General features: G+C 42.2%; 1 protein-coding gene across 7 annotated transcripts in view; it reads right to left on the reverse strand.

Annotated features, from left to right (window-relative positions):
- The window catches only part of hnf4a (hepatocyte nuclear factor 4, alpha), a 245,115-nt gene that overhangs the window by 77,727 nt on the left and 140,417 nt on the right, over window positions 1-26,971 (reverse strand). The window contains exon 1 of one of the 7 annotated variants that reach the window (XM_068048235.1): window positions 7,947-8,200. The exons of 5 other annotated variants lie outside the window; for them this stretch is intronic. In XM_068048235.1, the coding sequence (XP_067904336.1) occupies window positions 7,947-8,061 (115 nt within the window). In that variant the 5' untranslated portion in view covers window positions 8,062-8,200. Of the gene's footprint in view, window positions 1-7,946; window positions 8,201-26,971 lie in introns of those variants that run through there. One more of the 7 variants, XM_068048239.1, reaches the window with a different exon arrangement.

A 26,971-nucleotide genomic window follows, 5' to 3' on the forward strand; every position in this document is an offset into this window, starting at 1 on the left:
TTCACCCTACCACAGAAATATGCTTTAGATCCCAGCCAACTATCTAGCCTTGGGTTCATTTAAATACCAAAGCGGGTTCCCCAGACTCTGCCAGGGAGCTCTGCTCAAATAGTGCTGGGGTTTAGCTGTAACAGCCTTCATGCCCTCTGGCAAAAATTAGTTTAAAATTATTATTATCTTCTTTCGGCCTGGCCAAGGTCATTGGCCCCATCCACCGGCTGAAAAATTGGTAGTGATCCCGCCTCCACAGGGCCTGGGGAGCCAGACCAGATTTTAGAATCCCCAGGCCCTTAATTGGTTTTGGGTGGGACTTCCACCTCATTGAGGCAGGAAGTTCCACCTAATGGAGCTGCGGGTCAATCAGCGGGCTGATTAGTCCCAGCAGCGCCACCGGGAGTGGCCATCCAAAGAAGATGAAGGATGGCCTTGGAAAAAAAGGTAAATTTTTAGGGCCTCGCCGGGGACAATCGCTCAGGCTGAGACAAGGCAAGGGGTGTTGGTTGGGGGGATGGGGGGAGTGTTGTGCATTGGGGATGGTTGGGGTTTCAGGGGCAGCCCTCCATGAAGCACAGGGTGCCCAATCAGGAGGGCCACCCCACCCCCAGCCCACAAGAAGTCTGCCTAGTTTCATCAGGCGAGCTTTTTGAGGCCTCAGCCACCCACCAGATAAGGGTAGAATTCCCGTGGCGGCGGGCAGAGGACCTTAAATGACAGTTAATTGGTCACTTAAGGGCCTTGATTGGCCTGGGGCAGGTGGGCCATTTCTCACCACTCCATGTAAATTTGCAACAGAGATGGGAGGGGGTCAGAAAGGGCCTCCCCAGCCTCCCACTCAATTTTATGCCCACCCCACCACCACCAGCCTGCTCGTTTCTGGCCATAATCTCTGAGCACTTATATAGAGTTCAAATTCCAAAGAAAAAACTGGAGCTCTTACTAAAACCAGGAGAATGTTAGGGGATGTAATTCTCCAATTTGCATATCATTGGCATATGCCCATCCACATATGGTTGTGTGTCACCTCCTTTGCCAGGAGTAGGCACGGGGAAATGGGGGGGGGGGGGGGGGGGGGAAGGGCAAGAACATAGCAAAGGACATCTCCAATCACATTTTCACTCTGTTCATGCCAGATCTGATGAAAAATTGGCTGGAGGAGGGCACAGAGTGTAAATGCTACATTTTCAAAATGAATCCCATTAACACATTAATAACCAGATATATCCTACTTGAAGTCTTAACCATCATAATCCTATCCTTTGAAATGTTTTGAAATCTACTTCTAATCCTCCTCAAAATCCAATGGGTTGGAATTCGGTGGTGAGCTCAAAAAATGACGGTCCACATGTAAATTTGCAAAAGAGCCAAAGAGCCGCCACAATCACCCGCAGGGCAGCTCATTTAAATAGCCGGAGCGCCCGCTCCCCCAATCACATGGAGAGGGAGGGCTGTCCGTCCTCGACAATGGCATAAGCTGCCTGTGCGCAGGCGCTGGCGTCATTTTTAAAGGGCAGTCAGCCCTGCCGGCATATTTAAATTTTTAAAGCTACACCCTCCCAAAAGTTATCAAATCAATTTCGAACACCCCTTTCCCACCCTCCAATAACAAATATATTAACCATTTTCGCTTTCACCCCCAAAAACACATGCCTTTTAAATCTGGCCGTGCCCCCCGCCCAAACTGCACCAAGTTTAAAGTTCACCCCTTCCCACCATCCCCTACACCCATTATGTTTATTTGACCCCATCCCCCGCCCCCCAGCTCTGAAAATCTTAACTCCTGCCCCCTCCTCACCAGTGTTACGCCAGCCTTCCCCAGACGGGGAATGGAAGGCGTGGGAGTGCTGGCCGCTGTGCCAAAGATTGCAGTGGTCCTGAAATATTTAAGGTAAGTTGATTTAAATTTATTCATGTCAGTAACTTAGATATTTAAATCTAGGTCCCGTCGTCCAGCAGCATGGGGGGCTGCAATGGAGCCTTTCTACCACCGGGAAGATCGGGACAGACCCTCTCGGCATCGGCCTCCGTGGAAGACTGCTGCCGGAAAATCTTCTGGCCTCTGCCCTGCCACGGAGCCCAATGTTGTGGGCTTGGTAAAATCCAGCCTAATATTTATGACCAGATGAAATAAAACATAATTGATACAACGAGAGATTCTTGAGAAGTTTCTCATGTTTTGAATGGTTGTGGAAATGTTTCATAATATGGACAGCCTGGCAATTTTATCACTCAATAAAGCCTACTTAAAATTTTTTTTAAAACACTGATTAGAATACAATCTTAAATTGTTGTTATAGGTGGTTCTCAATACTGACAATAGGCCCAGATAACACGTAAATAACAAGACCGTCATTCATCAAAGTAAATATACATTCTGAAAGTTAATTTATTACCATGGATAATACACATCGATTCATCCATTAACCATTGCCTGCTGGAGCATTTTAGATGCAAAGATCTTATCATAGACATTTAAACCAAACATTTAACAGCTTTCCAAAGTTGTACAATGCCATTGCAACAAAGAATTTGTTGAGGAAAGGGACAGAGGCCGGAATACTGTAGCACATTTATCACTTATCCTGACATAAATGCTTAGCAGGATATTGCACAGATGCTTAACAAAGTGAAATTTAACATGAAAGTAATTTCAGCACTCAAAACGCTTGTATTTACAATGCCATACTTTCCTTTCTTTTCAAAGAAATATGGATTGGGAAGAGGCCAATTTCCAAATTGTGTCTCATTCTCAGAATTAAGCATCCCCAGTATAGATGCAGCATTGTTCAGGTACAGAATACAGCAGCTTCTCTGCTTCAATAATATGCTTTAACCCCAGTCTCAATGTCACCAGTAGAACATTTCCATTTCCTGTACAAGCAATCTTCATGGCCTCTCTGAGTGAGCCAATTTATGCCAAATTATGGAAACGTTTGTGCAAAAGTTCAGAACCGCTCGGAAAGGGGATGAAATTGCTCAAATTAGTTATGATCGGTGGGGGATTTTACCAACGGTGGCCAATTAAGAGGATGTTGCCAGCGCTGCTGTTTAATTCAGGATGATGGCCCACCAATCAGAGGGCTGGCAGCTCGGCAGCACCACCAATAGAGCTGGCTACTGCTGAGGCTGCAGGGAAAAAAAGAAGGCGCCTCCATGTTGAGGTGCCCTCGAAGGCAGGTAAGCATGACTTTTTAATGTGCAGGGGCCAGACAGGCAGGCCCTGGCAATTGGAGTGGTGAACCCTCTAGTGGCGGCAGAGCTACGGGGATGGTCTTTGCCGCCAGGGGGGCCTCTCTGGGCTAGGAGTGGCAATAAAGGAAGGCCCCCCCCCACCCCCACCCAACCCAGATACCCACCTCAATATATCTGGTGGTCTCCCCACATGGCGTGGACTCATTCCAATGCTGGCGGGGGCGGAAAGTGGCCACTAATTGGCCAATTAATTGAATTAATTGACGGCCCACCTCTGGTTAGTGGGCGGCTGCGCTGCTTTTGTCCCTCTTCTGAGAATATGCCACAGAAGCGGGAAGACGTTGGGCTTCCCTCCTGATACGTTGTACCACCATTTTACCAGCCCTCCCCTCTCCCAGCCCATCTCCAGAGGGCTGGTAAAATCCAGCCCACAGTATAACATTTATGTTTCTTGACCAAAAAAGCTAGTAGGCGGCTGAGTCATTATTTTGGCTTTCATTGCGATGCCATGGGACAATGCAGAAATGAAAATGACAATTGTGGTTCTCAGAGACAGTGGGTTAAATTTTGCAAGGCAATGCTGGTCAGCATCATAAAAGCTTGCATGGAGATTTGTGAGCGCAATTTGCTGTGTCCCAGATTACACAGGAATTTTAAAAAATAGCTTGGAGGCTGTGCTGTAATTGAGCGTCATCCTTATTACATGTTCAAACACGATGCAAATGCTCCCATGCTGAATCTCACAAATTTGGAGCGACTCCTCTCTTGCAGCACTCCTGGTCCACATAAAATAAGTGCATTCCTGTCTAGATGGCCTAGCCATTGCTTCTGCATTTACCTTTGCTTAACAGTTTATTTCAAAAATGCATTGATGACAAAAGCATGTTCTTTATCAATTCTATTTAGAAAATTAAAATGTAAAGGGTAACTAGTTATTAGATGCTTTCCCAACAACTAAAATTTCGAGCATGATAACACTGTTTAAGTAGTAATCCTGAAATGTGATAAAAATAATTGGTGCAATAGTTTTACTTCACTGTAAGTGACAGCTGTGCATTGTCAACAGTTGGTATAATTCTATCCTGGCAATAAGATCAGAATAACAAAAATAAAGACGGATGTATGCAACGTATTTTCATTCAGATTCAGGATTATAAGTATAGTTTAAGCTTTGTATGGTGAGGTAGAGCGAAAGTATTCCTCTTTTACTTAGAATCTACCAATCACAGAAATGTTTTTACATTGTTGTGATTTAGGATTTTTAAACCATTTTTCTATCGAAAAAATTTGGAAATCAGAATTAATTTTGAGTGTCAGGTTTGAGAGGGGAGGCCACGTGGTTGAGGCTAAATGTGCACTAAAGCCAGACAGTGATGTTACTCAGGGTGAGTGGGAGCAGTAAGGGTGTAGTTACTTTATCCCAGGGGACCCACTTAATACTTAAAGTGAGACATGACACAAATATTTAAACTGCCTTCCTTGATATTACAAGATAACAGTAATGATCAGATTCACTTATTTCAATCAGTACATTTCCCCATTGTTCATGCCTGCAGCCTGTGACCTTCTCTTGCAAACCTGTGTGACTCTGCTTGAAAATCCAACACACAAACTGAACCGTCCTTTCCAAATCCTTCCGGTGGAAAAATGGACAAGAAATCTTGAAATGTGACAATACCTTTGTTGAAATTTGGGCAAAATATTATTCTTATTTTTGCAGCAGTGGAGTGGCCACAGTATAAGTGATATGATACATTGACATGGACTGTAGTACAAAATATCAGAGAAGAAACGTGCAAGCTTTAAATTTCAGTTTTTCAGTATAAAAACACCATAATGTAGATGGATGGACTGAAAATTGAGGTGGGATCTGGATATGGAATTTTCTCCAGCCATTAACATTTCCATGCAAATGAAGGAAATACATCATACATTGCTGGTCTCTGGCCTTGCTGAGGGCTTTATGGTAGTTAAAGTTAAAAAGGCTGGATTCCTAACGGCAATCTGGAGTTAGTGACTGCAGGACAGAAATTGACCTATTTATAAAAGAAACTTGCTGATTTTATTTTGATTAAGTTTTCAGGCTGACCATCGGAAGCTATTTTCATGAGTTTCCTTCCTCCCCGCCGGAGGCAAGTACACCCAGCTGTGTTTTAATCATCATAGGCATGCATCCAAAATATTTAAATATGTCAGATCCTGGAAGCAGGAGGGGGTCAGGTAACACATTTTGTACAGGGGTCCTTCAATGAGCGTTAAACATATGCCTAACACCTGTTTTAGGTGCATGCCTGGTATGCCTAAAAATGGGCCGGACAGATTTAGCAGTGGGCCCAACGCCAAATTGGGCGCTGGCTCTTTCACTGCTAAATTAGTATGCTTTGCACTCATTTCATGCATGAAACATGGGTACCATATGTATCAATTTTTTCTCAAAGAGTCTTACTCTGAAGTTGGTGAGAGAGGGAGCAGGAGTGACCTGATGCGGTAACTGTCACTGTGGCAAAGTGTTACTGTAGAATGAATAAATCATGGAATAGATTTATGCTTGTACCATGCGATATTGTTCTTAAAGGGTTAATTCCTAAACCGCGTGATTAGAATCATTTGAAAATGTTCTTGAATAACATTTTGAATTGGACCAATTCACTAATTGAGTTTGTAACACACTTATCTAGTGACCTAGCTGGCCATAGATTCAACTGAAATAAGCAAATATCGGCTCTGGAATTCAAACCTACTCAGCTGTTGATTATAAATAAAAGAAATGCTGGAAATACTCAGCAGGTCTGGCAGCATCTGTGGAGAGAGGAGCAGAGTTAACGTTTCAAGTCAGTGACCCTTCTTCAGAACTGCGTTCTCCCTCCACAGATGCTGCCAGACCTGCTGAGTATTTCCAGCGTTTCTTGTTTTTATTTCAGATTTCCAGCATCCGCAGTATTTTGCTTTTATTACAACTGTTGATTATCTTTTACATAAATTGAGAATTTTGAATTTTGTTAGATGGCTACAAATATAAGTTTTTTTAATGAACTTATATATATATATCTTTAAGCCACTCGATTGTACAACAACAAGTACTGCTGTCTGTGTAAAGCTATTTTCCTCATCAACAAGCTTTCAGCTCGACTGAGCTACCTCGTGCAAAGATTTAAGCTAAGTAAAGGCATCAGATGCCCAGTGAGAACTTAAAGGTATGCTTGGCTGCATCCTAACATACATCAATAATATAGAAACAATTAAATAATAAAAATAATAGTTATGACAAACTATTGTCAATTTTAACCTCAAAAGGTGGCATTTTCCTGGAGTTAGGCCCTGGATCCAGTTTTTGTACTAATGTGCAGTCCATGTCAGAGTGATTCATGATAGGTTACTGATCAGTGATTAAACACCAATCTTGTGGTTGATTACTGATCTATTTTACAACTATTAGAGGAATTTGAATTTCATAGCTTTTTAAAAATAATTTAAGTGGGTAATATATGAGATTGTACATTGACAAAAATGGTCCGAAAACGGCAAGCAGTCCACATTTGATTACTTTCATCAGTAAACGTTAGGTGGTCACTTGTGCAGTATGTGACAATTTCTAATGGATTGTGTTATAATCATGTAAATTCATTACATAGGTACAATAAGTATGTGTCAGTTTCCAGGCGAGATGATCTTGTAAACACTTGTATATGCAGTTGGTTTTCTGTTACTCATACTACAGCCTGAAAAATCCTTCTTAACATTTTAATGCATGTTTCAATTGGAGTTTTTAAATGACCTGATTAGTATAATCATGGAGTCATTTACAGCACAGAAGGCGGCCATTTGGCCCATCGGGTCCATGCCGGCTCGCCACGGAGCTATGCAGTCTCTCTGCCTTTATTTCTCACTCTCTGTATTTCTGTCTCTCCCAGTCCCTCTCACTTGCAGTCAGTAGGGTAACTATAAGACCCCGTTATAGCACGAATAATTCCAAATGATTTTATTTTTCTCTTTTAAATTAAATTGTGGTCAAAATGGAGAATGGAAATTCACAGGTAGATTTTGAGACCAGAATTAACCAGCACATCTCCATTAAATTATCTTTGCTGGTTTTGACAAAAAGGAAACCCAGCACCTATTCCGGTTACTCTTATTCTGAGGGGATAACAAATTAATCAGCAAGCAAAATAAAGTAATTTTACCATATAAAGATTACCACCTGGTATTAAAGACAGCCCTTTAGAAGCAACCTCATTTTTATACAAGACTTGAAAAAACAACATGACTTTCAGATAAATGTCTGAATAAGAGAACTAGCCTGTAGAATAATGTTAGAGATTAAAAATAAAGCTGATGATATAAGTGACTTCCTTACAAAACTCTTTTCTCTAGTTGTTAATTAAACTGTATTTATCGTACGTGACTCTTTATAAAGGTTAACGCTTCCACGCATGTACAAATATTGCAATTTGGTTTCTTGATTTTCTCAGCTTTGAAAAAGACAGAAACAAATTAACTTCCAAACAGTCCTTGATATACTTGTGAAAATATCAAACAGCCTTTCACATGCGTGTTGCAGTGGATCACCATAGTTTGAAACCAGCTATACATGAAAATTAGTATAACTTCTGCTACAATTCTCAAGATCTTATTTTTATTTCCTATGCCGGCTGGTTATGCATGATCGAACAGAAAATGCAACTTCTTTGGAGAATCACATACCTTATCAGTACCAATATTAAACCTGGTAGACTGACAGTAAAATCTTTGGAACTCACCATTACCCATGGTTAGCACTTGCATATTCTCAAACTCCAGAGTTGTATAAGCAGGATCTAAGGCTGCAGTGTAATCTGGCAAGTCCATTTCTATCAGAGCTTTCGACAAGCGCATTGTTACCAAAAACTCCAAAAATCCCCCTTTTCAGTAAACTTCTCTGAAGGTTGACGACCACTCTGCCAGACTTACATTGAGTGTGTCTCTATCAGCTATGATGTTTAACAAGCATCTTACTGAAATGAAGCACCAGCTAGTAGAGCTATATGCTGATGAGGGGTGGAGGGTTTTCATGTTAATATTTAATCTCTTCTCCTATCGATACATTTTTTAAAAAAAGCACTGATTTCTGAAGCAGCTTATTATTTAATGACATGCAGTTTGCTGATCTCAGCTACTGTTTGCTTAATAATTGTTGGCAAAAGATGATTGGGCCAAGAACACATTATATCACTGCTTTCTTTCCACAGCCCATCCTTACTTTCATCTGCCATTGTTAAACAGCACACCAGAAACGAAGAAAGAGACTGTAGTTTCCATGACCAATATAACATAAAACTCTGGTGTATTATATATTTTGTAGCTAAGTGGAATACTATGCTCTGGCTGACAATCATGGAAACACAGTTTGCCTATATTGTTAATGCACAACAATCTGATTTTAAAATACTCACAATCCAATGTCAGTAATGAACTTGTGCTACACTCAGTATCAAAATGACAACATAGCTGTTCATTGTTGTTTTCACGGAACATAAAATGGCCCTTGAAAACTGCAGTTAGCAGTTGAATATGTTGACAGGGTTCTCCTGAAATGGCTTTCAGTGATACAACTAACTCTTTTTTAACTTTTCAATGATAGAGGGATATCCTGTGAAATGTCCCTAACTATAAATCAGGTTTTGTGACGGCTAAATCAATGCAAGATGTGATATGGAACAATGCCTTTAACTGCACATTCTCCCTCTCTTCTACAGTAATCATTAATGGCTCAATTTTAATTGGCCTTCTACTGGCTGTTTGCTTCTGTTAACTATCTAAACAGTCCCACCCACTGCACATTTATCTGTGCACTCTGTTTCCTTTTCCTGCTTACAGTGGCTGCTTTCCACTTCCATCATCTGTCTGACTTGATCTTTTTGCAATGATAAATAATGTTTCTGCCATGTATGTTGCTGCAAATGTATTTTCATCCTGTTGCAAATTAAATTGGAAAAGTTCCTGATTCGTTACCTGAACAGTCCTGGAATACATCAGAAAGGCAAGATCCTGATAACTGAAGAAACACAATAGTCTAGAAATTATTTTGGTTATACTGCTAAAATTCTGTGTTTGGACAAGGTGAAGAATTCATTATTACTAAAAGCTGGTGTAGGTTCGTGTTATTCCTCAACCTATGACTGCATTTGTCAGTAGTGCTTTGTGGCTGCAGTTTTAATGGTACACTTACTGCCAAATATCAACAGAATCGTTTTTCTCCATTAAGTGAAATGATCTCCATTTAAAGGATTTTATTTTTAGCTGATGCGCGTATTTTACCAGCCCTCTCGGGACTGGCTGGGAGGCGGGGTGGGTGAGGGGGGAGGTGGTGTGTAAACTGGTGCGGGAAGGTGGGTTGGTGTGTCCATCATCTTCCCACAGCCATGCCATCTTGCCAGCGGTGGGTAAGGTGGCAGACCGTCCTCTAGCCCAGAGGCAAGTTGAGTCACTTAAGTGACCAATTAAGGGCCTCTTCCCGCCACTGCTGGCATTTTAGCAGGGGCAGAGGGGTCCTCCACCAAGTGGTGAGACCACCAGGTAAACCCTGGTAGCCTCCCAGTGGGCTTGGGGTGAGGGTGGTCCTCCTATTTGGGCACTCTTTGGCCCACAGAGGGCCCCCCCGGCAGCAATGTCTGCCCCCATGGCAACATCGCCACCTGCCCTCACTAACCATCCCCACCCTGCCCCAGAGCCAGCCTGACTGGCCCTGGCCCCCCAGACCCCACTTACCTGGTTGCGAGGGCGCCATGCATCCATCGTGTCCTCTTCTTCCAGGTGCAGTCCCAGCAATGGCCAGCACTCCCAGTGGCGCTGCTGAGCTGCCAACCCTCCAATTGGCTGGCAGTTCCTGGGGGCGGGTGACTATCCTTAATTAATTGGCTGCCACCAGCAAAATGCAGCACTGGGTCCCGCAGACCGCTGAAGTGAGGTCACCACTCCCCCCCCCACCCGCTTTTGGGTCCATTGGCGGGACCTCCACCACCATGACTAAATCCAGCCCAATGTACAAAACAGCTGCAAATCTACTTTGAGCTTTTCTTAAATTTGGTGTTCTTAGTTTTATTATTTAAAATAGCAAATTTGCACATAGTTACAAATATTTGCTATTAACATCAGAAGGACGTTTTCACATTGACCTCTTAAGCAGTAAACTAGGAGACTTGCAGATTATAAAATGCACGCTTTTCATTTTCATTGATCTGCTCCGACAGTTTACCAGCCAACCGATGAAGGCGAAAATTACCTTCATCATAAGTAATGAGGGCAAAACTGTGGCAGAAGGATTTCGATGCAGGTATACGTGAGGTTATCCATTTTGGACCAAAGAAGGGTAGATCCAAATATTTTTTTAATGTTGAAAAGTGAGGATAAGTGGAGGTCCAAAGAGATTTAGCGGCCTATGTACACAGATCACTAAAACATTGTGGTCAGGTACAAAAAAAAACAAAAAAGCTAATAGAGGGCTGGATTTTGTCGCACCAGTGGGGCTCCCAGCACTGGGCTGAAAAGATGAGGGGAACCCCGCCTCAGCCTTTTGGAGTCCCCCCGGCACGATCTACTGACATTCAGGCACTTAAATGCCCTACGCCAAGATCCCATCTCTTTAAAGACTGGGATCCCACCTCCAAGAGTTTCCAGCCAATCAGAGCCAATCAAAACACACCTTTTAAATGAATTGAGGGTTTCTGTCTCTACTATCCTTGAAGGAAGTGAGTTCCAGACCTCCAGCACCCTCTGGGTGAAAAAATTTTACTGTCTACAATTCTGCACATCACACCTTAGAGAGAGTATGTTGACCTTGGAGTGCAGCACAGATTCAGCAGAAAGTTACCGTGACTCCAAGGGTTAAAATATGAGGACAGATTACATAAACTGGTTCGTACTCCCTGGTATATAGATGGTTAAGGGGTGATTTGATTGAGATTTTTAGGATTTTGAAAGGAATTGATAGGATCAATAGAGAGAAACATTTTCTGCTGGTGGAGGAGTCTAGGACAAGGGGACATAACCTTAAAATCAGAGGCAGGCCATTTTGGAAAGAAGTTAGGAAACACTTCTTCACACAAAGGGTGGTAGAAGTATGGAACATGCTCCTGCAAAATTCAGTAGATGTTAGTTCAATTATTAATTTTACATCTAAGATTGATAGATTTTTACGAGAAAATGTATGTAAATGGAGATTGGATACAGATCAGCCATAATCTAATTGAATGGCAGTACAGACTTGAGGGGCTGAATGGCCTACTCCTGTTCCTACATTCCTAATGGGATAAATGGAGTCAGTGCGATTAGATAAAATGATTCACATCTGGTATTGTACGGTGCTATAGAGTATTGTCTTAATAACAACCCCTATACACATATGCTGCAAACACAGTAGGATGCAAACTTGTTGCAGCAGAATAGTCTACATGTGAGAGCAAAAAAGTAAATTAACCATTAGTTATTCAATGCTTAGCCGGCAAGAGGTGTTGAATTGAAACCTGTGTTGCTGCCTCTACCATTTTCTCCTTCCTTCCACTGATTAGAAAGTTAATATTTTCTCTCTGCTCAAACTCTGCCTCTCAGTAAAACTCAATCTGGTGAATATATATATTTCCAGCAAGTGCTTCTTTTTATCCCTGTGCTTTTCCCTGAAGCCTTTCTGTGTTGTTCCTAGATCTATCTTGGTACTGTTCTGAGGTGAAACCTATTGGCCAAGGATACTGGTGGTACTATGATATCATGAGCCTTTTGGGACTGAGGTGGCCCTTATCTCAGGGCTTCTGAGTACCGGGAGGACTCTTCAGCAGGCTTTGTCACTGAGTTTCCAGTCCCCACTGTCAAATCCTATTTTCACCTCTGACTTCTTGGGTACACTGTGTTCTGTGTTGCACCCAGTTATAAACCCTCCTTGGATATATCTACATTCTTGGGGGATTTCTCTGGATGCATAATCTAGGCTATCACTTTAGTGCAGAACTGAGGGAATGCTGCACTGTTGGAAATGTCATCTCTCATTTGAGGCATTAAACCTTTGTCTGCCTTCTCAAGTAGATGTAAAAGATCCCATGGCAGTACTTCAAAGAACAGGGGAGTTTACCCTGGTGCCCTGGCTAATATGTAATGCTTGATGAACATTATTAAAACATATAGGCTACAAAATTGGGCTCTTTAGGGCCCATAGTTTTGGCACCAAGGATGCTGTTTTGGTACCATACTTGCGCACAGCCCGTGCCAAATGCCACCTTGATGAGGGCATTAGGAGCATGCAGAGTAGGCAGATGGTGACTTCAGTCAGCATGTAATGCTGATTTGACGCCAATGCTTCCATTTTCAAACTCACTGCTTCAGCTCATGCCCTCTCTTAAACACAAAGAGCTGAACATGCATTTGGTAACAAGGGAGAAGGGCTCAGCAGGAGGCATTATCCACCTCGGGTCTTCTGGGAGCGTTTCTCTTACCTTCCCTGAAACCAGGAGCAGTGTGTGCCATCTGGGCTTTACAAAGGAGGTGCTCACAGGACTCTGCCATCTCTTGCAACCAGACCAGCAGCCTCAGAACAGAGCAAGACAACATTGCCAGTGCCTGTGAAGGTGATCGCGGCCCTCAATTTCTTCATGCCGGGATCCTTCTAGGCTGGAGCAGAGATATGTATTATCTCCTATTTCACACTGCATCAGAGAGGTGACAGATGCTCTTGATGCCAGAGCATAGAGTTGCAGGTAGAGTGTGCGCATGGCTTTGCCAGGATAGTGGGCTATCCCATGGTGCAGGGTACCATTGGCTGCACACACCTGGCTTTGTGGATGCCACATCTTAATGCAGAGACATACTACAACTGCAAAGGTAACCACTCACTGAATGTGTAGCTGGTGTGCGACCGCGCTCAGCACATCATACTGGTAAATGCCCACTATCCTGGCAGCAGTCATGATGCTTTCATTCTGCACTAGTCCACTGTTTACTCAGTATTTTAGCCACCACATCAAATCAGAGGGTGGCTGCTGGGTGACAAGGGGCTGTCCACTTTCCACCTGGCTCCTGACTCTGTGTCGCAAGCCAACCACTAACGCATACAATGAGAGCCATGCTGCCGTACGAAACATCATAGACTCGACTATTGGGGTGCTGAAGCAACAGTACCACAGCCTGAACCATTCTGGAGGAGCCCTGCAGTATTCCCCGGAGTATGTGTCCCAATTCATGGAGGTCTGCTGTATCCTGAACAACCTGGCCATCAGAAGGGCACATGCAGCCCTTGCCACCAGGAAAGCGGCAAGCAGCTCAGGAGGAATCACAGAATAATACAGTGCAGGAGAGGCCCTTCAGCCCATCGAATCTGCACCGATACATTAAAACACCTGACCTGCCTACCTAATCCCATTTGCCAGCACTTGGCCCATAGCCTTGAATGTTATGACATGCCAAGTGCTCATCCAGGTACTTTTTAAAGGATGTGAGGCAACCTGCCTCTACCACCCCCCCAGGCAGTGCATTCCAGACCATCACCACCCTCTGGGTAAAAAAGTTCTTCCTCAAATCCCCCTTAAACCTCCCGCCCCGCACCTTAAACTTGTGACCCCTCGTAACTGACCCTTCAACTAAGGGGAACAGCTGCTCCCTATTCACCCTGTCCATGCCCCTCATAATCTTGTACACCTCGATCAGGTCACCCCTCAGTCTTCTCTGCTCCAGTGAAAACAACCCAAGCCTATCCAACCTCTCTTCATAGCTTAAATGTTCCATCCCAGGCAACATCCTGGTGAGGAAGAGGAGAAGGAGGCAGAGGAAGGGACGACGCAGCCAGAAAATTCTCTCTCTGGCCAGGCCATTCATGATCACTCATTCAACTATGGTTTCACTGAACATAACTGCCAAATCCCCCTTGTAAAACCATCATACTTCTTACCACTTGTTACAGACGATCACAGTGTGCTCTTGGCCAGAATGCTGAAATAAAAGCCACCACAAAGTAAACATTCCCAACTAACTTTATCCAATATTCCATAAAAAACTCAATTAATCTTCCTTGTGCACTCCCTTAGTGCCTGTCTTGCAGGTGCCTTTGCCTGGCACAATGCTGCTACGCAGGCTACCCAGTGGCTGCAGCACAGCTAGTGGAAGGCTGTTGCTTTTTAGTGGGAGAAACTGCAGATGGCCTTGCTGAGCATCTTCATGCAGCTCAGGTGTAGAAGGCCTGGTTTCTGACTGCACCCCCTTGACATGGGCGGCAGCAGTCTGGCAGACAGGCAACAGCAGGGGCTGTGGCTCCACAGACCCACTATCTCTCCTCCAGGGCAGTGCCTCAGTTATCCTCGTAATCTGCTGGAGCACAAATTGCTGGATTGCTGTGAGAGCCTGCAAGCCCCCTCACTGGTAACCGCAGCCATGATGGCAGCAGTCTAAGCCTGCATGGCAACAAGGTGAGATTTTGTGACCCCAGTCGGGCTTCCACTGCAGCGTCTTTGTGTTGCAATAGAAGCTGAGGTATTAGCTGTCAGGTGCTGCATGATGTTTAAGGTCCACAAATGCTCTCATGGAGTTGGTAACCAGTTTTGAATTGAAAAGGAAAGACTACAAGCTCTGCACAAAGCCCTGTGCCAAGTTGGAGTAGGACTCCTCCTTGCTCCATCATAGTGACTGCAGGCTTTCAGGCAGCTCTGTCAATGCAAAGAACATTTCTGTGTGCAAGCCCATCAGCCTTTTTTCTGTTCACTTCCTCATCTGAGCCTTTTGCAGCGGAACTTGTGTGAGAGCTCACACTCTGGCTGTCACCTGCAATACCTTTTTTTCCCCCCTGCTCTGATTGCAGGCCACATGGTGCCCAGTGACTGACCATGTGCAGATCCCATCTCTATGCTACATGCTAAAGTTAAAGTTCATGCAGTGCCAGTATCTGAGATGCTGGCTGCAAATTTGAGATCAAATGACAGTGTCACTTCATAATCACTCTTTTCTTCCTCTTGCACTCCAGGCTTCCACACCAGTTATTGCTAGCTGGCAGTTCTTGGGCACAAAGTAGGTTTGGGGTGAGGGAAGGGGGGAAACAAGAGGTACCTGCCTAGATTTTCTGCATCTTGTGATTCAGAATAGATTATGGGAAAAGGGCAAAATGGGATGTGAGAAGGTGGATAAGGTAGGAACACACCATCATCCTCCACGGTTTCAACCCCATTGCTGGCCATGCCCTCAGTCATGGCTGTACTGATGATTGCCAACACCGTCTCCTCCATGGGGGTAAGGGCATGTAGCCATGCCTGTCACCTGCTGGTTATGTACTGCTGTCTCTGATTATGGGCCACTTTGTCCTGCAGTAGAGATTGATGTTTGTCACTGAGAGTGGTGCTGTGGTTTGGGTGATGTGTTGCCATAGTTGAATAGCTGGCAGTTTGTGCCAGCTGTGAGATGTGAGTGTGAGGCTTTCAGCAGTGCTAATTGTGTGAGTGTGAGCTAAGGCTGTGAATGTGAGGTATGAGTTGTTCTTGACTGAAACTTTTGGTAGGTGAGTGAAGGGGGCCTGGTAAATGGAGCAGTGTGTGAGGCTAATAGTTCAGTAGTAAGGATATGACATGTGAAAATGCTTTCACTAACCTTGATCACTTCTGTGAGGTCATTGAACTTTTCCAACACTACATCCAGGTCCTCAAAGCTAGACTGCTGGCATTGACCGCGACAGCTATCTACTATAATTGCCGTTGTAAGTTCTATCTGGAGTGATCTCAGGGGGTCCTCCTTGCCCCCCACGCTTGAGGGAAGAGGACCTCTCTCCTCATGTTCACCTTCTGTACAAAGGCCTTCAGTGCTGAATCGGAAAGCTTTTGGGCATGCTAGTGTTGCACAATCTTGAGCCTCCTGCTGAGGCGTGCAGCTACTCAACAGCATGTTTCGTGTTGGGTTGCATACTACTATTGTTTTAATTAGCAGGCGGCACATAGTTCGCGTGCTGCCTGTATCGCTACAAACTGGTGCAGTTAATCGCTTATTGCAATCCCCTGAGCCCATTTTTGGACCTTTTGAAATTTTGCCCCCATTATCTGGTCATTATCACGTTGCTGTTTTTGGACCTGGCTGTGCGCAAATTGGCTGCCATGTTTCCTACATTACAACAGCAACTACACTCCAAATTTGTTTTAACGTGTCCTAAGGTTGTTAAAAAGGCACTCTATAATTGCAAGCTCCTTTTTACTTTTCTTTAGTGATGGAGAAAGAAAAGGAGAATGGCAACATGGGATGAAGTTATGAGATGCAAGTTTGCTTTCTTCCTCCTTCTCCTCAGTCAAGCCTTGCTACAGGTTATCTAGAAGAAAAGAAAATGAAGAAGGGATGTTTCTTCTTTGCTTTTTTGGAGGTATCGAATTATGTTCTTTGTTAATGTGTTTGCATTACAAAACCATCAAACGGCACAGTGGCGCAATGGATAGCACCACAGCCTCACAGCTCCAGCGACCCGGGTTCAATTCTGGGTACTGCCTGTGCGGAGTTTGCAAGTTCTCCCTGTGTCTGCGTGGGTTTCCTCCGGGTGCTCCGGTTTCCTCTCACATGCCAAAGACTTGCAGGTTGATAGGTAAATTGGCCATTATAAATTACCCCTAGTATAGGTAGGTGGTAGGGAAATATAGGGACAGGTGGGGATGTGGTAGGAATATGGAATTAGTGTAGGATTAGTATAAATGGGTGGTTGATGGTTGGCACAGACTCGGTGGGCCGAAGGGCCTGTTTCAGTGCTGTATCTCTAAAACTAAAACTAAACTAAAATTGTCTATTGTGAGGTCTGTCACCCATTGCCAGAGATTACTAAACATTATGGCTATTTTCTCCTTGAAGAGAGAAGAAATTAGAAAAAGAGATAAGTATAGCTGTGAACATTGGGCAGACTCTTTTGTTAGAACAGTTGAACATAATGGTTTGAACAGAAAGCAAGAAAGGATGAGTGTTGTGAGTTAATGAGGTTTGCTCATGCATGACACCTTATGAGAGTAGGTACAGTCATCGAAGATGAAGCAGGATGGTTGATAGGACCAGTGGTTCAGAGTACAGCTTTAGAGCACAGAGGGTGTGAAATTTGTTTTGGATGACCCATAGTGAATCGGCAGCTCATTCTACGCCCATCCAATTTCCTTTTCAGTGGAAAACAGAGATTGAGTAGAATGGGCCTATACTCTCTGGAGTTTAGAAGAATCAGAAGTGATCTCATTGAAACATATAAAATTCTTGAGGAGTTTGACAGGGTAGATGCTGAGAAGCTGGAGAGATTATAACTAGGGGGCATAGTCTCAGGAAAAGGGGGCAGCCATTTCAGCCATGAGGAGAAACTTCTTCGATCAGAAGGTTATGAATCATTGGAATTCTCTATCCCAGAGAAATGTGGATGCTCAGTTGTTGAATATGTTAAAGGCTGAGATCAATAGAATTTGAACTCTAAGTGAATCAAGGGATTCGGGGATCAGGCAGGAAATTGGATTTGAAGTCAAGGATCAGCTATAATCTTATTAAATGGCGGAACAGATTCGATGGGCTGTATGGCAACTCCTGCCCCTACTTCTTATGTTCTTATGTTAAAATTAGGCAGGGTGTAAAATTGGCTGCAGATTTGCGACCGCCCAAGTCCAGTTTCCCCCTCCCTCCCCACCCCCAACCACCGGAGAGAGTAATGAATGAATCTTAAGAGCTTGCAAGAAAAAATTGGGGGGAGCAAGGCATACTTTGGCTGCTCTGTTGAGGTCTATAAACTTAGTTCTGTGTTGCAAAGGACTCCTGGGCTCAAAGAGGTGGTATTTACTGTCATAACTACCTCCTTCCACAAAATGTGCACCATATTCTTGGCCAACCTCAAATGACCTGTCCCAAGACAAAGTCATCAGAGACATTTTGAATGATGTCTGATCATATAATAGCTATACAACATACCTATTAATTAGGATGTTTTATATCATTTAAATCTATAGGCCTATTAAATCGAGAAGCACATTCGATTCATCAATAAAAGTAGAGGTCCCATGAGATTTGAAGGCGACAAACATCTTTTCCCAATTCAGTGCAGCTTTAAGTTTTTTGACAAAACAATAATAAACATCATCAATGTATTACAATCAGAAACAAGCATTTGAGATTCCACTGCTATGTATCTCCCTTCTCCACTTTCTGGTATTCAATTTTCCTATTGAAGCCATATTTTCACCATCCTGAATTCTGCTCTAAGAGCACTTCGGCTTCAAATCCTGTAAAAATGTAATCCCTCCCACTCCACAAATTATCTGGGACTCCCAGGTGCAGCTCAGAAATTGCTGGCAGGACTCGCATCTTTGTCCTACCCAGCAATATTATAATGAGCTTACCTCAGGATTTCCGAGAAGTCAACATTGGGGCCATAGGTCAGATGGAAGTCCCATCCTGCTGTACTTCAGGCAGCAGACTGAGGGACTTGGAATTTCATGGTCTTGATTAGTAGCAAACCACAGAGAAATATCATAGAAATCATCCCCTTAGTAACATAAAAGCCAGATGATAGGAGGGGGAAGTTGATATTTTGCCTGGGGAGGGTTCCAAACAAGTAGTCATATACTGTTACACACTGATAAAGAACATGCAATAGACTTAAGCCAACAACAACAATGTGCATTTATATAACGTCTTCAATATAGTAAAACAACCCAAGGCACTTCACTAGGTATAAGGAGAAATGGACAATGAACCAAAAAAGAAAGGTTTGAGCGGTCAGCTAAAGTTTGGTTGAAGAGGTAGATTTTCAGGAAGCTCTCAAAAAAGGAGAGGGAGTTGAAGCCAAAGGGATTTAGGGGATAGAATTCCAGTGAATCACACCTGTGCTTGCTACCCTACAATGGCTCATGGTCCAGCAATGCCTCAATTTTAAAAGTCTCATCCTTGTTTTCGAATCCCTCCATGGTCTCGCCCTTCCCTATATCTGTAATTTCCTCCAGCCCTACAATCCTCTGAGATCTCTGCGCTCCTCTAATATTGACCTCTTACACATCCCTGATTTTAATCGCTGCACCATTGGTAGCTGTGTTTTCAACTGCCTGGGCCTAAGCTCTGTAGTTCCCTCCTCAGGCCTCTATACCTCCATTTCTTCCTTTAAGGTGCTCCTTAAAACCTACCTCTCAGTGTCCAAATATTTTATGTGGCTCAATGTTTGATAATGCTCCTGTGTAGTGCCTTGGGACATTTACTAAGGTGTTTTCTAAAATCACGTTGTTATTTTTGCATGGACCTTAAGTGGCTGAAGACATGGCTATCAATGAAGGGACAAAGGGAGGCCATATTTACAGGAATAGAGAGTTGGGTGGGGCTACAATTCTGAATGGAATACAAAGAGAGAAAGAGAGAGCGAGAGGAGTAAGGCCAGGCAGGGAGGGATGTATAAGAATTTGAAATTTGAGGAGATTGGGAGACAATGATTGTCATAAAGTGCAAAGGAAAGCAGCCATTGCTGGTTTAACCTAGCTGCTAGGAAAATTATTTAAACAGAGATTGAATAGATAAATGAAGAAAGTTCCCAAACTTCTTGTAGAAGAACTGACAGTCACTTTTCAGCCTGAAAATTTCCACAACTCACTGAAAATCTGTTTTTGCATGAAAAGGATTTCCTCCTATGCATTTGCAGAATTGCAATACTTTTCATGACTCACCCCCACCCTATTTGTTTGAATAAGAAAAACTGCAGAATCCACTAGCTATCCTTATGTTTGTTGTCCAGAGATGTTTCTCTTTTGATGTGTTCGGTGTGATAAACTATGAAGTGGCTTTGGTGGGGACTGAGTGGAGGTCATCTTTGCATTAATCTACAGATAAAAACTTGGATAGATGACAAATAATGCATTTTTTCATTTCTTACAGTTTATGCTTCTCTGAAACCTCAGCAAAAGAGTTACATGTGAAGACTTTAATTCATTTAAATAATGCTTAGAAGTTTTGAACAATGTTAATGATTTATCTATGTGCTTGTCTTAACCATTTAGCAAATAAACAGCACTGTATGAACATACCTAGATCCAAAACAGTTTGTGGACATTTTAATCTGCATTTGTACAGTGTTCCCAGCAAGCAAGATAAGCATTTCTGTTTGAAATAGCATGCGTTTTCTTTTATGACTTAATAAGTGACAGGTTTAACATGATAGCATCCTCATAGGCAATGATCAACTTTGTACAAGCCGATATATCTTTCTCCTACAGAGACAAATATATTGGTATCTTATTTAATATCCACTAACAGCAATGTACAGGGGAACTTCCTTATTACGAACCTCTAGTACATATGGTTACACACAATATTGGTGCTAGACAATGCTCCATTAGAGCTGTTAAATCAGCTTTAGCCTCCATGAAATCAACTGCTGAGAAGCACTACTTTGTCAGTTCTCAGAGCTATGTAAAGCATGCATATTCATCCTTGTGCATTATAACCATTCTCTCTTTTCAGGCAACTTTCTTTTGTATCTCTCTTTTATCCACATGGGTACAGAGTCACGAAAACGTACAGAAACAATTTAAGTATTGAGCCATTTTAGTAAACACTAAGGAAATACAATAGTGCACTAACCTACAAAGACCACTTCCGTAATAGATCCTGTACATTGCAAAATGCTAGTTTGGTGAATCTTAGTTAAATGCCCTTGGAGAACATAAATACTTGACCTCTATTTTTCACGCGTTCTGCAAGTTTCCAAAACTAAGTGGGTCAATTTTCACTGCCTTTCACCTGGAGTTGACAACCTCAAATGGGGTCAGTAGCCTTATAGTCCCATTAATAGGGTGCTAGGGTTACAGAATTTGAAACACTGAGCTCGACTTTCCAATCAAAGTTTTCATAACATCTGAGCATCTGTTTTCAGTTCCATATCTTCCATCTCCACCTGCAAGTAAAGTATGAAATGCAACTAGGACATACTTTTTTCACAACAGACTTAGTACTTGGATGCAATGCAATACAATGTGAGAGCCAAATGCATTTGGACATTTGTATCACAATTTTTAGCAGAATCTCAAAAATGTGCTCACCTTGGACTGCATGATAATATATTTGAAATATATGTCCTTGAGACTGTTATTTTTTAATGATTAATATCACTGAGTATTTTATAGTTATTTCAATTTACCAGAAATCTTATACTACAAGAATGTGCATTGGTCAATAATGGATAATACTTGACAAAAGGGAAAAAATAAAGTAGTAATAACAGGCACAATACTCTGCTGTGTTAATCTATATAGTGCATTGGATTGCCTAGTTAGATTCTAACATTGGTTTTGTAACCTCAGTTTATACTGTGATTTGCATTTAACAGATCTGTTGTGCTTAAGCCAAGAAGAGTGTGAGAAAATATTAGCAGATAACATAAAAAAGAACTCTGTCTTTTGTAAACATGTAAATAGTAAAAGGAAGGAGCCGATTAGGGACTAAAAAGAAAATCATCTTGTGGAGTGGGGGGACATGGCTGAGGTAGGAGATAAATATGCTGCATCTGTCTTCACAAAAAAAGGATGCTGCCGATGTCACTGTAAAGGAGGAGGGCACAGAGAAATTGGATAGGCTAAAAATAGACAAGGAAGAGATACCGAAAAGGTTGGCAGCTCTCAAAGCAGAAAAGTCACCCATTCACCCAATCCTATGTTGCTGAGGGAGGTAAGAGTGAAATTGGCAGAGACTGTGGCCACAATCTTTCAATCCTCTTTAGATATGGGAGTGGATATATACTGAAAAGAAAAAAAGAAAGAGCAGGGGAGTGGGACTAGTTGAATAGCTCTTTCAAAGAGTCAGCACAGGAATGATGGCTTTTTCCTATGCTGTTTGATTCTAGGATTCTTTTACATCTGATATAGAAAGGGCAGCAACTCACTGATTTATACAGATTCAATGAACAAAATGTTACCTGCTGAGTATCTTAGGAAGGCGGGCTGCATGGTTGGAGCTGCTGCCCTTCAGATAAGAGTTAAACTGAGGGTCTACCTGCTCAGATGGAAGCTAGATATCTCATGTTACTATTTGAAGATCAGGGAGCTTTCCTGGTATACTGAACAATAATGACAATAACAATAACTTGTATTTATATAGTACCTCTACATAGAAAAATGTTTCAAGACACAGCACAGAGGCATAAACATACAAAAATGGATGCTGAGCCAAAGGAGATCTGTCCAAAAGTTTGGTCAAAGAGGTGGGTTTTAAAGAGCATCTGAAAGGAGGAGAGAGAAAGGTGAGATCAGGTGGTTTTAGTCTGACTGTGGTATTTAAGAAAGGTGTGAGCAGGATAGAATTTCTTTTTTAAGAAGTTGACCTTCTCAATTTTTAAAATTCCCATTCCCTGGCAGTGTAGGGGAAAGTAACGATCAAATGTGAACACAAGTAGTTTGGTTTTTCATTACTTCTTTTGTTATCTGCCTCTAAAATGTTTCCTTTATTGTGGTGCAGAATATTCTGAAGTGCAAACACAGCTTTCCTAAGTCTGTCATGCTCTGTGAATTCCAAAAAGTCTAAATTAACTCTTAGAAAACACATTGTATAAAACAGTTGAGAAAGGATATCATAATTAATTCCAAGAAAAATATTGCGGTTAGTTTTCAACTTTGGTAGGAATGGAAAACTATCAATATTGGATCAGCCACTGTTATTCTGTTTTATTTCAATGGAAAGAAAAATCAGGCAGGGATGTACAATGGGAGTCGATCCGATATCAACAGGTTTTCACCCTAGCTGAAGTTGACCGTTCCCCCTATTATTTTATATAGTAGCTTGCCTTGTAAGCAAAGAAAAAGGGTGGTATGGTCAAATCATGGATGTCAGGAACTTACAGGGTAAGATAAGGCAGAAAAGGAAAGCTTATGTCCAACACCGAGAACTCAATACTACAGAAAGCCAAGAGGAGAATATGAAGTGGAGGGGTGAAATCAAAAAGGAAATTAGGAAAGCTAAGAGAGAGCATGAAAGAATATTGGCAAGCAAAATCAAGGTGAACCAAAATATGTTTTATCAATACATTAAGAGTAAGAGAATACCTAAGGAAAGGGTATGACCCATAAAAGACCAAAAAGGTAAGAAAAATGAAAAAGGGGTAGAAGATGTTGGTATTGTTCTTAATGAATACTTTGCATCTGTCTTTACAAAAGAGGGAGATGATGCAGATATTGTAGTTAAGGAAGAGGGGTATGAAGTATGAGACGTGATAAACATAGTGGTGAGAGGAAGTATTATTGGGATTAGCATCCTTGAAATTTGATAATTCACCACGGACAGATGAAATGTACCCCAGGCTATTAAAAGAAGCAAGAGAGGAAATAGCAGAAGGTCTGACCATCATTTTCCAGTCCTCACTGGATACATGTGTGGTGCCGGAGGATTTGAAGGACTGCTAACGTTGTACCTCTGTTTAAAAAGGAAGCGAGAGTTAGACCGAATAATTACAGGCCAGTCAGTCTAACTTCAGTAGTGGGCAAATTATTGGAATCAATTCTGAGACACAGGATAAACTGTCAAGGATAGTCAGTATGGATTTGTTTAGGGATGATCTTGTCTGGCCAACTTGATCGATTATTTTGAAGAAGTAACAAGGAAGATTGATGAGGGTCGTGCAGTTGATGTGCTCTACATGGATTTTAGCAAGGCTTTTGACAATGGTCCCACATGGCAGACTGGTTAAAAAAATAAAATCCCATGGGATCCAGGGGAATGCAGCAAGGTGGATACAAAATTGATTCAGTGGCAGGAAACAAAGCGTAATTGTTGACGGGTGTTTTTGCGACTGGAGGGCTGTTTCCAGTGGCGTACACAGGGCTCAGTACTGGGTCCTCTGCTTTTTGTGGTATATATTAACAATTTGGACGTAAATGTAGGGAGCATGATCAAGGTGTTTGCTGATGACACAAAGATTGTCCACATGGTAGATAGCGAGGAGGATAGCTGTAGGCTGCAGGAAGATATTGATGGACTGGCCAGGTGGGCAGAAATGTAGCAAATGGAATTCAACCCGGAGAATGTGAGGTGATGCATTTGGGGAGGTCAAACTCGACAAAGGAATACACGATTAAAGGGAGAATACTGAGAGGTGTAGAGGAAGTGAGGGACCTTGGAGTGAATGTCCACAGATCCCTGAAGGTAGCAGGACAAGTCGATAAAGTGGTTAAGAAGGCATATGGAATCCTTTCCTTTATTAGCCAAGTTATAGACTATAAGAGTAGGGAGGTTATACGGGAACTGTATAAATCATTGGTTAGGCCACAACTTGAGTACTGTGTGCAGTTCTGGTCACCTCGTTACAGAAAGGATGTAATTGCACGAGAGCGGTGTTACGACTAGATGAGGAAGAGATTTAGGGTTCCCTTTCAGCTTTCACCTGGTCTTATTGTAACAGGGTTTAATTTTAAACACACTGTGTTTTTCAGCTCCCCCTTGTTGAATCCTTGTGCATCGTTTTCCAATTATAAGGTCAAGAAACCAGCACAAACAGGCTTTCTTAGGTTTAAAGAAGAAAAGTTGAAATTTATTAAACTTAAACTCTAATTTGGTTGAGGCCAACGGATACACAACATGCCCATGCTAGCATGCATATACGATTCACACATGCAAATTGAGACCGAGAAGAGCAGAAAAAAAATAAAGTGGAAAAGTTTGAGGCAATCTCTGAAGAGGGTTTTTGTTACTGTGCTTCGAGTTCACCGTGGAGTCCTTGATTGTAGGTAGATCTTGCTTTTTGTTGGGGCCCAGTATTCTTCTTAAACCTTGTTCACTGTAGGAGACTTTTCTCTCTTGGGGTTCATGTGTCTTCAGTGGGTTTTGGAGTTCCGTGAGAAGGAGATGGGAGATGGGAGCAGGCAGACAGGAGAGGAGGTCTGCTTCAGTCCAGGAGCATTCTGCTTTCTGCAGCCTCTCAGAGGTGTCTGGATATGCACCTCAAGTGCCATAACCTGTAGGGCTATGGACTAAATGCTGGAAGGTAGGATTAGACAGGGTTGCTCATTTTTTGGTCGGCGCAGACACAATGGGCCAAGTGGCCTCTTGCTGTGCCATAAACGTGCTATGATTCTAAGCAGTTACTTAACACTGTGAAGTGCAATATTGTCAATTATGGCTGTGAAGTCTGCCAAAACAGACCATTATATTCTTTTGAAAGAGAAAACAGTTTTTACAGAATGTATTATCAAGACAGGAGATAACAACATTACTGATGAAAACTTTATCCCCCTGGCAAGTAAGGCCAATGAGAAGCATTTTGTAGGAGTGACACTGGAGGTGTAATTTGCTGCTAAACATGTATTTATTTTGCTTGAATGTTATAATCTATTAATAATCGCTTAATCCTTATCATATTAGTAGGTGGAAAAGAAGCTACTAACACATGGAAAAGCTTGTACTTGTTGAAAAAGCTTCAGTTCAATACAGTATTCCCCGATTTCAGAGTTGAATGCAAATAAAATTTTATTACAAGGCTTTATTGCTCTTCCTGCAAGTAGTAAATTTAGACTTTTCATTTTGTTAAAATATATGAATGTACTGCTGGTTAGGGAGGTAGTGAACTCTTAAAATAAAGTTTTATTGTCAGCCAGCATGCAGTTCAGTTTTAAAGCTGTGAGAATGTTGGATTTGTGCCTGGCACTCCCATATCTTTGTAATTATTTTTACAGTGCTGTAGTATAGGAGAATTATGATGGCCACATTAATTCTGTTACCCTTAATTGCCTCTGCAGAATTAAAAGACATTTGGATAAGGTACATTTACATTTTATTTTTAGGCTTAAAAAATACCCACTAGCTTCTCAGGGAAGGCTGATTATTTGAAGGGATAAGAGGGACTCAGATAAAAACTATCAGATCGAATAAAAGGTGACATCTGAAGCATGTTGTGTATAATGAAAAATAGAACATGCTGGAAAAGTACAGCACATCAATCACCTGAAAGACACAGCATGGACCTGATCATTACCACCTCCACTTTGCTAGCTATCAAGAAAAGATAACTGGAAAGTGGAGGTGATAGTGAGCAGGAATTATGTCTTTCCTTTCAGATGATTGATTTGCTGTACCCCGTTCCAGCATGTTCTGTTTTTAATTACAACCAAAGGATAGAATTTCCAATAAAAGCAAAAAGTTCTGGAAATACTCAGCAGGTGTGGCAGCATCTGTGGAGAGAGAAGCAGAGTTAATGTTTCAGGTCAGTGACCTTTCATCAGAACAGATAGAATTTCCAACCTGGTTCAGTCGAGCTTCAGTTGTGTGCAGTCTTATTAGCACTAGCCTGCCCATTAATATGCCAATATGCCTGATTTTACAGGGCTAGCTCAATTTACATGCTGTGGGCAAACCTGCAGCCCATCTTGGACCAAGAACAAGACGCTCACCAAAATGGCAGTGTGAGATTGAGTGCAAGCAACCCTTAATGATTGTTTACAGGGTGAATGGTAAATTTTCATGGAAGCTCTCATTTAAAAAGATATGTAGCTGCATTTAAGGATAAACATGTTGGAAGTTATCACAAAAGCTGCTCATATGTTTAATGTGTATTTCAGTTTATGAAAAGACTGTTTGGGTGACACAACTATAACCCAATGGCCAGCAAAATAAATGAAACAGGAAACCAAGTCTGTAGCCACATGATGAAGCAACACAACATTCCAAAACCAGGGATAAAAATATAGACCGGTTAGCCAAATATCTGTTGTTGGGAAGTTACTAGAGTCAATAATTAGGGAAGGAGTGACTGAACACCTTGAATATTTTCAGCTGATCAGAGAAAACCTGCATGGATTTGTAAAGAGTAAGTCATGCCTGAATTTTT

Source organism: Heterodontus francisci, chromosome 16 (genome assembly GCF_036365525.1).
Source record: "Heterodontus francisci isolate sHetFra1 chromosome 16, sHetFra1.hap1, whole genome shotgun sequence".
Classification (NCBI taxonomy): domain Eukaryota; kingdom Metazoa; phylum Chordata; class Chondrichthyes; order Heterodontiformes; family Heterodontidae; genus Heterodontus; species Heterodontus francisci.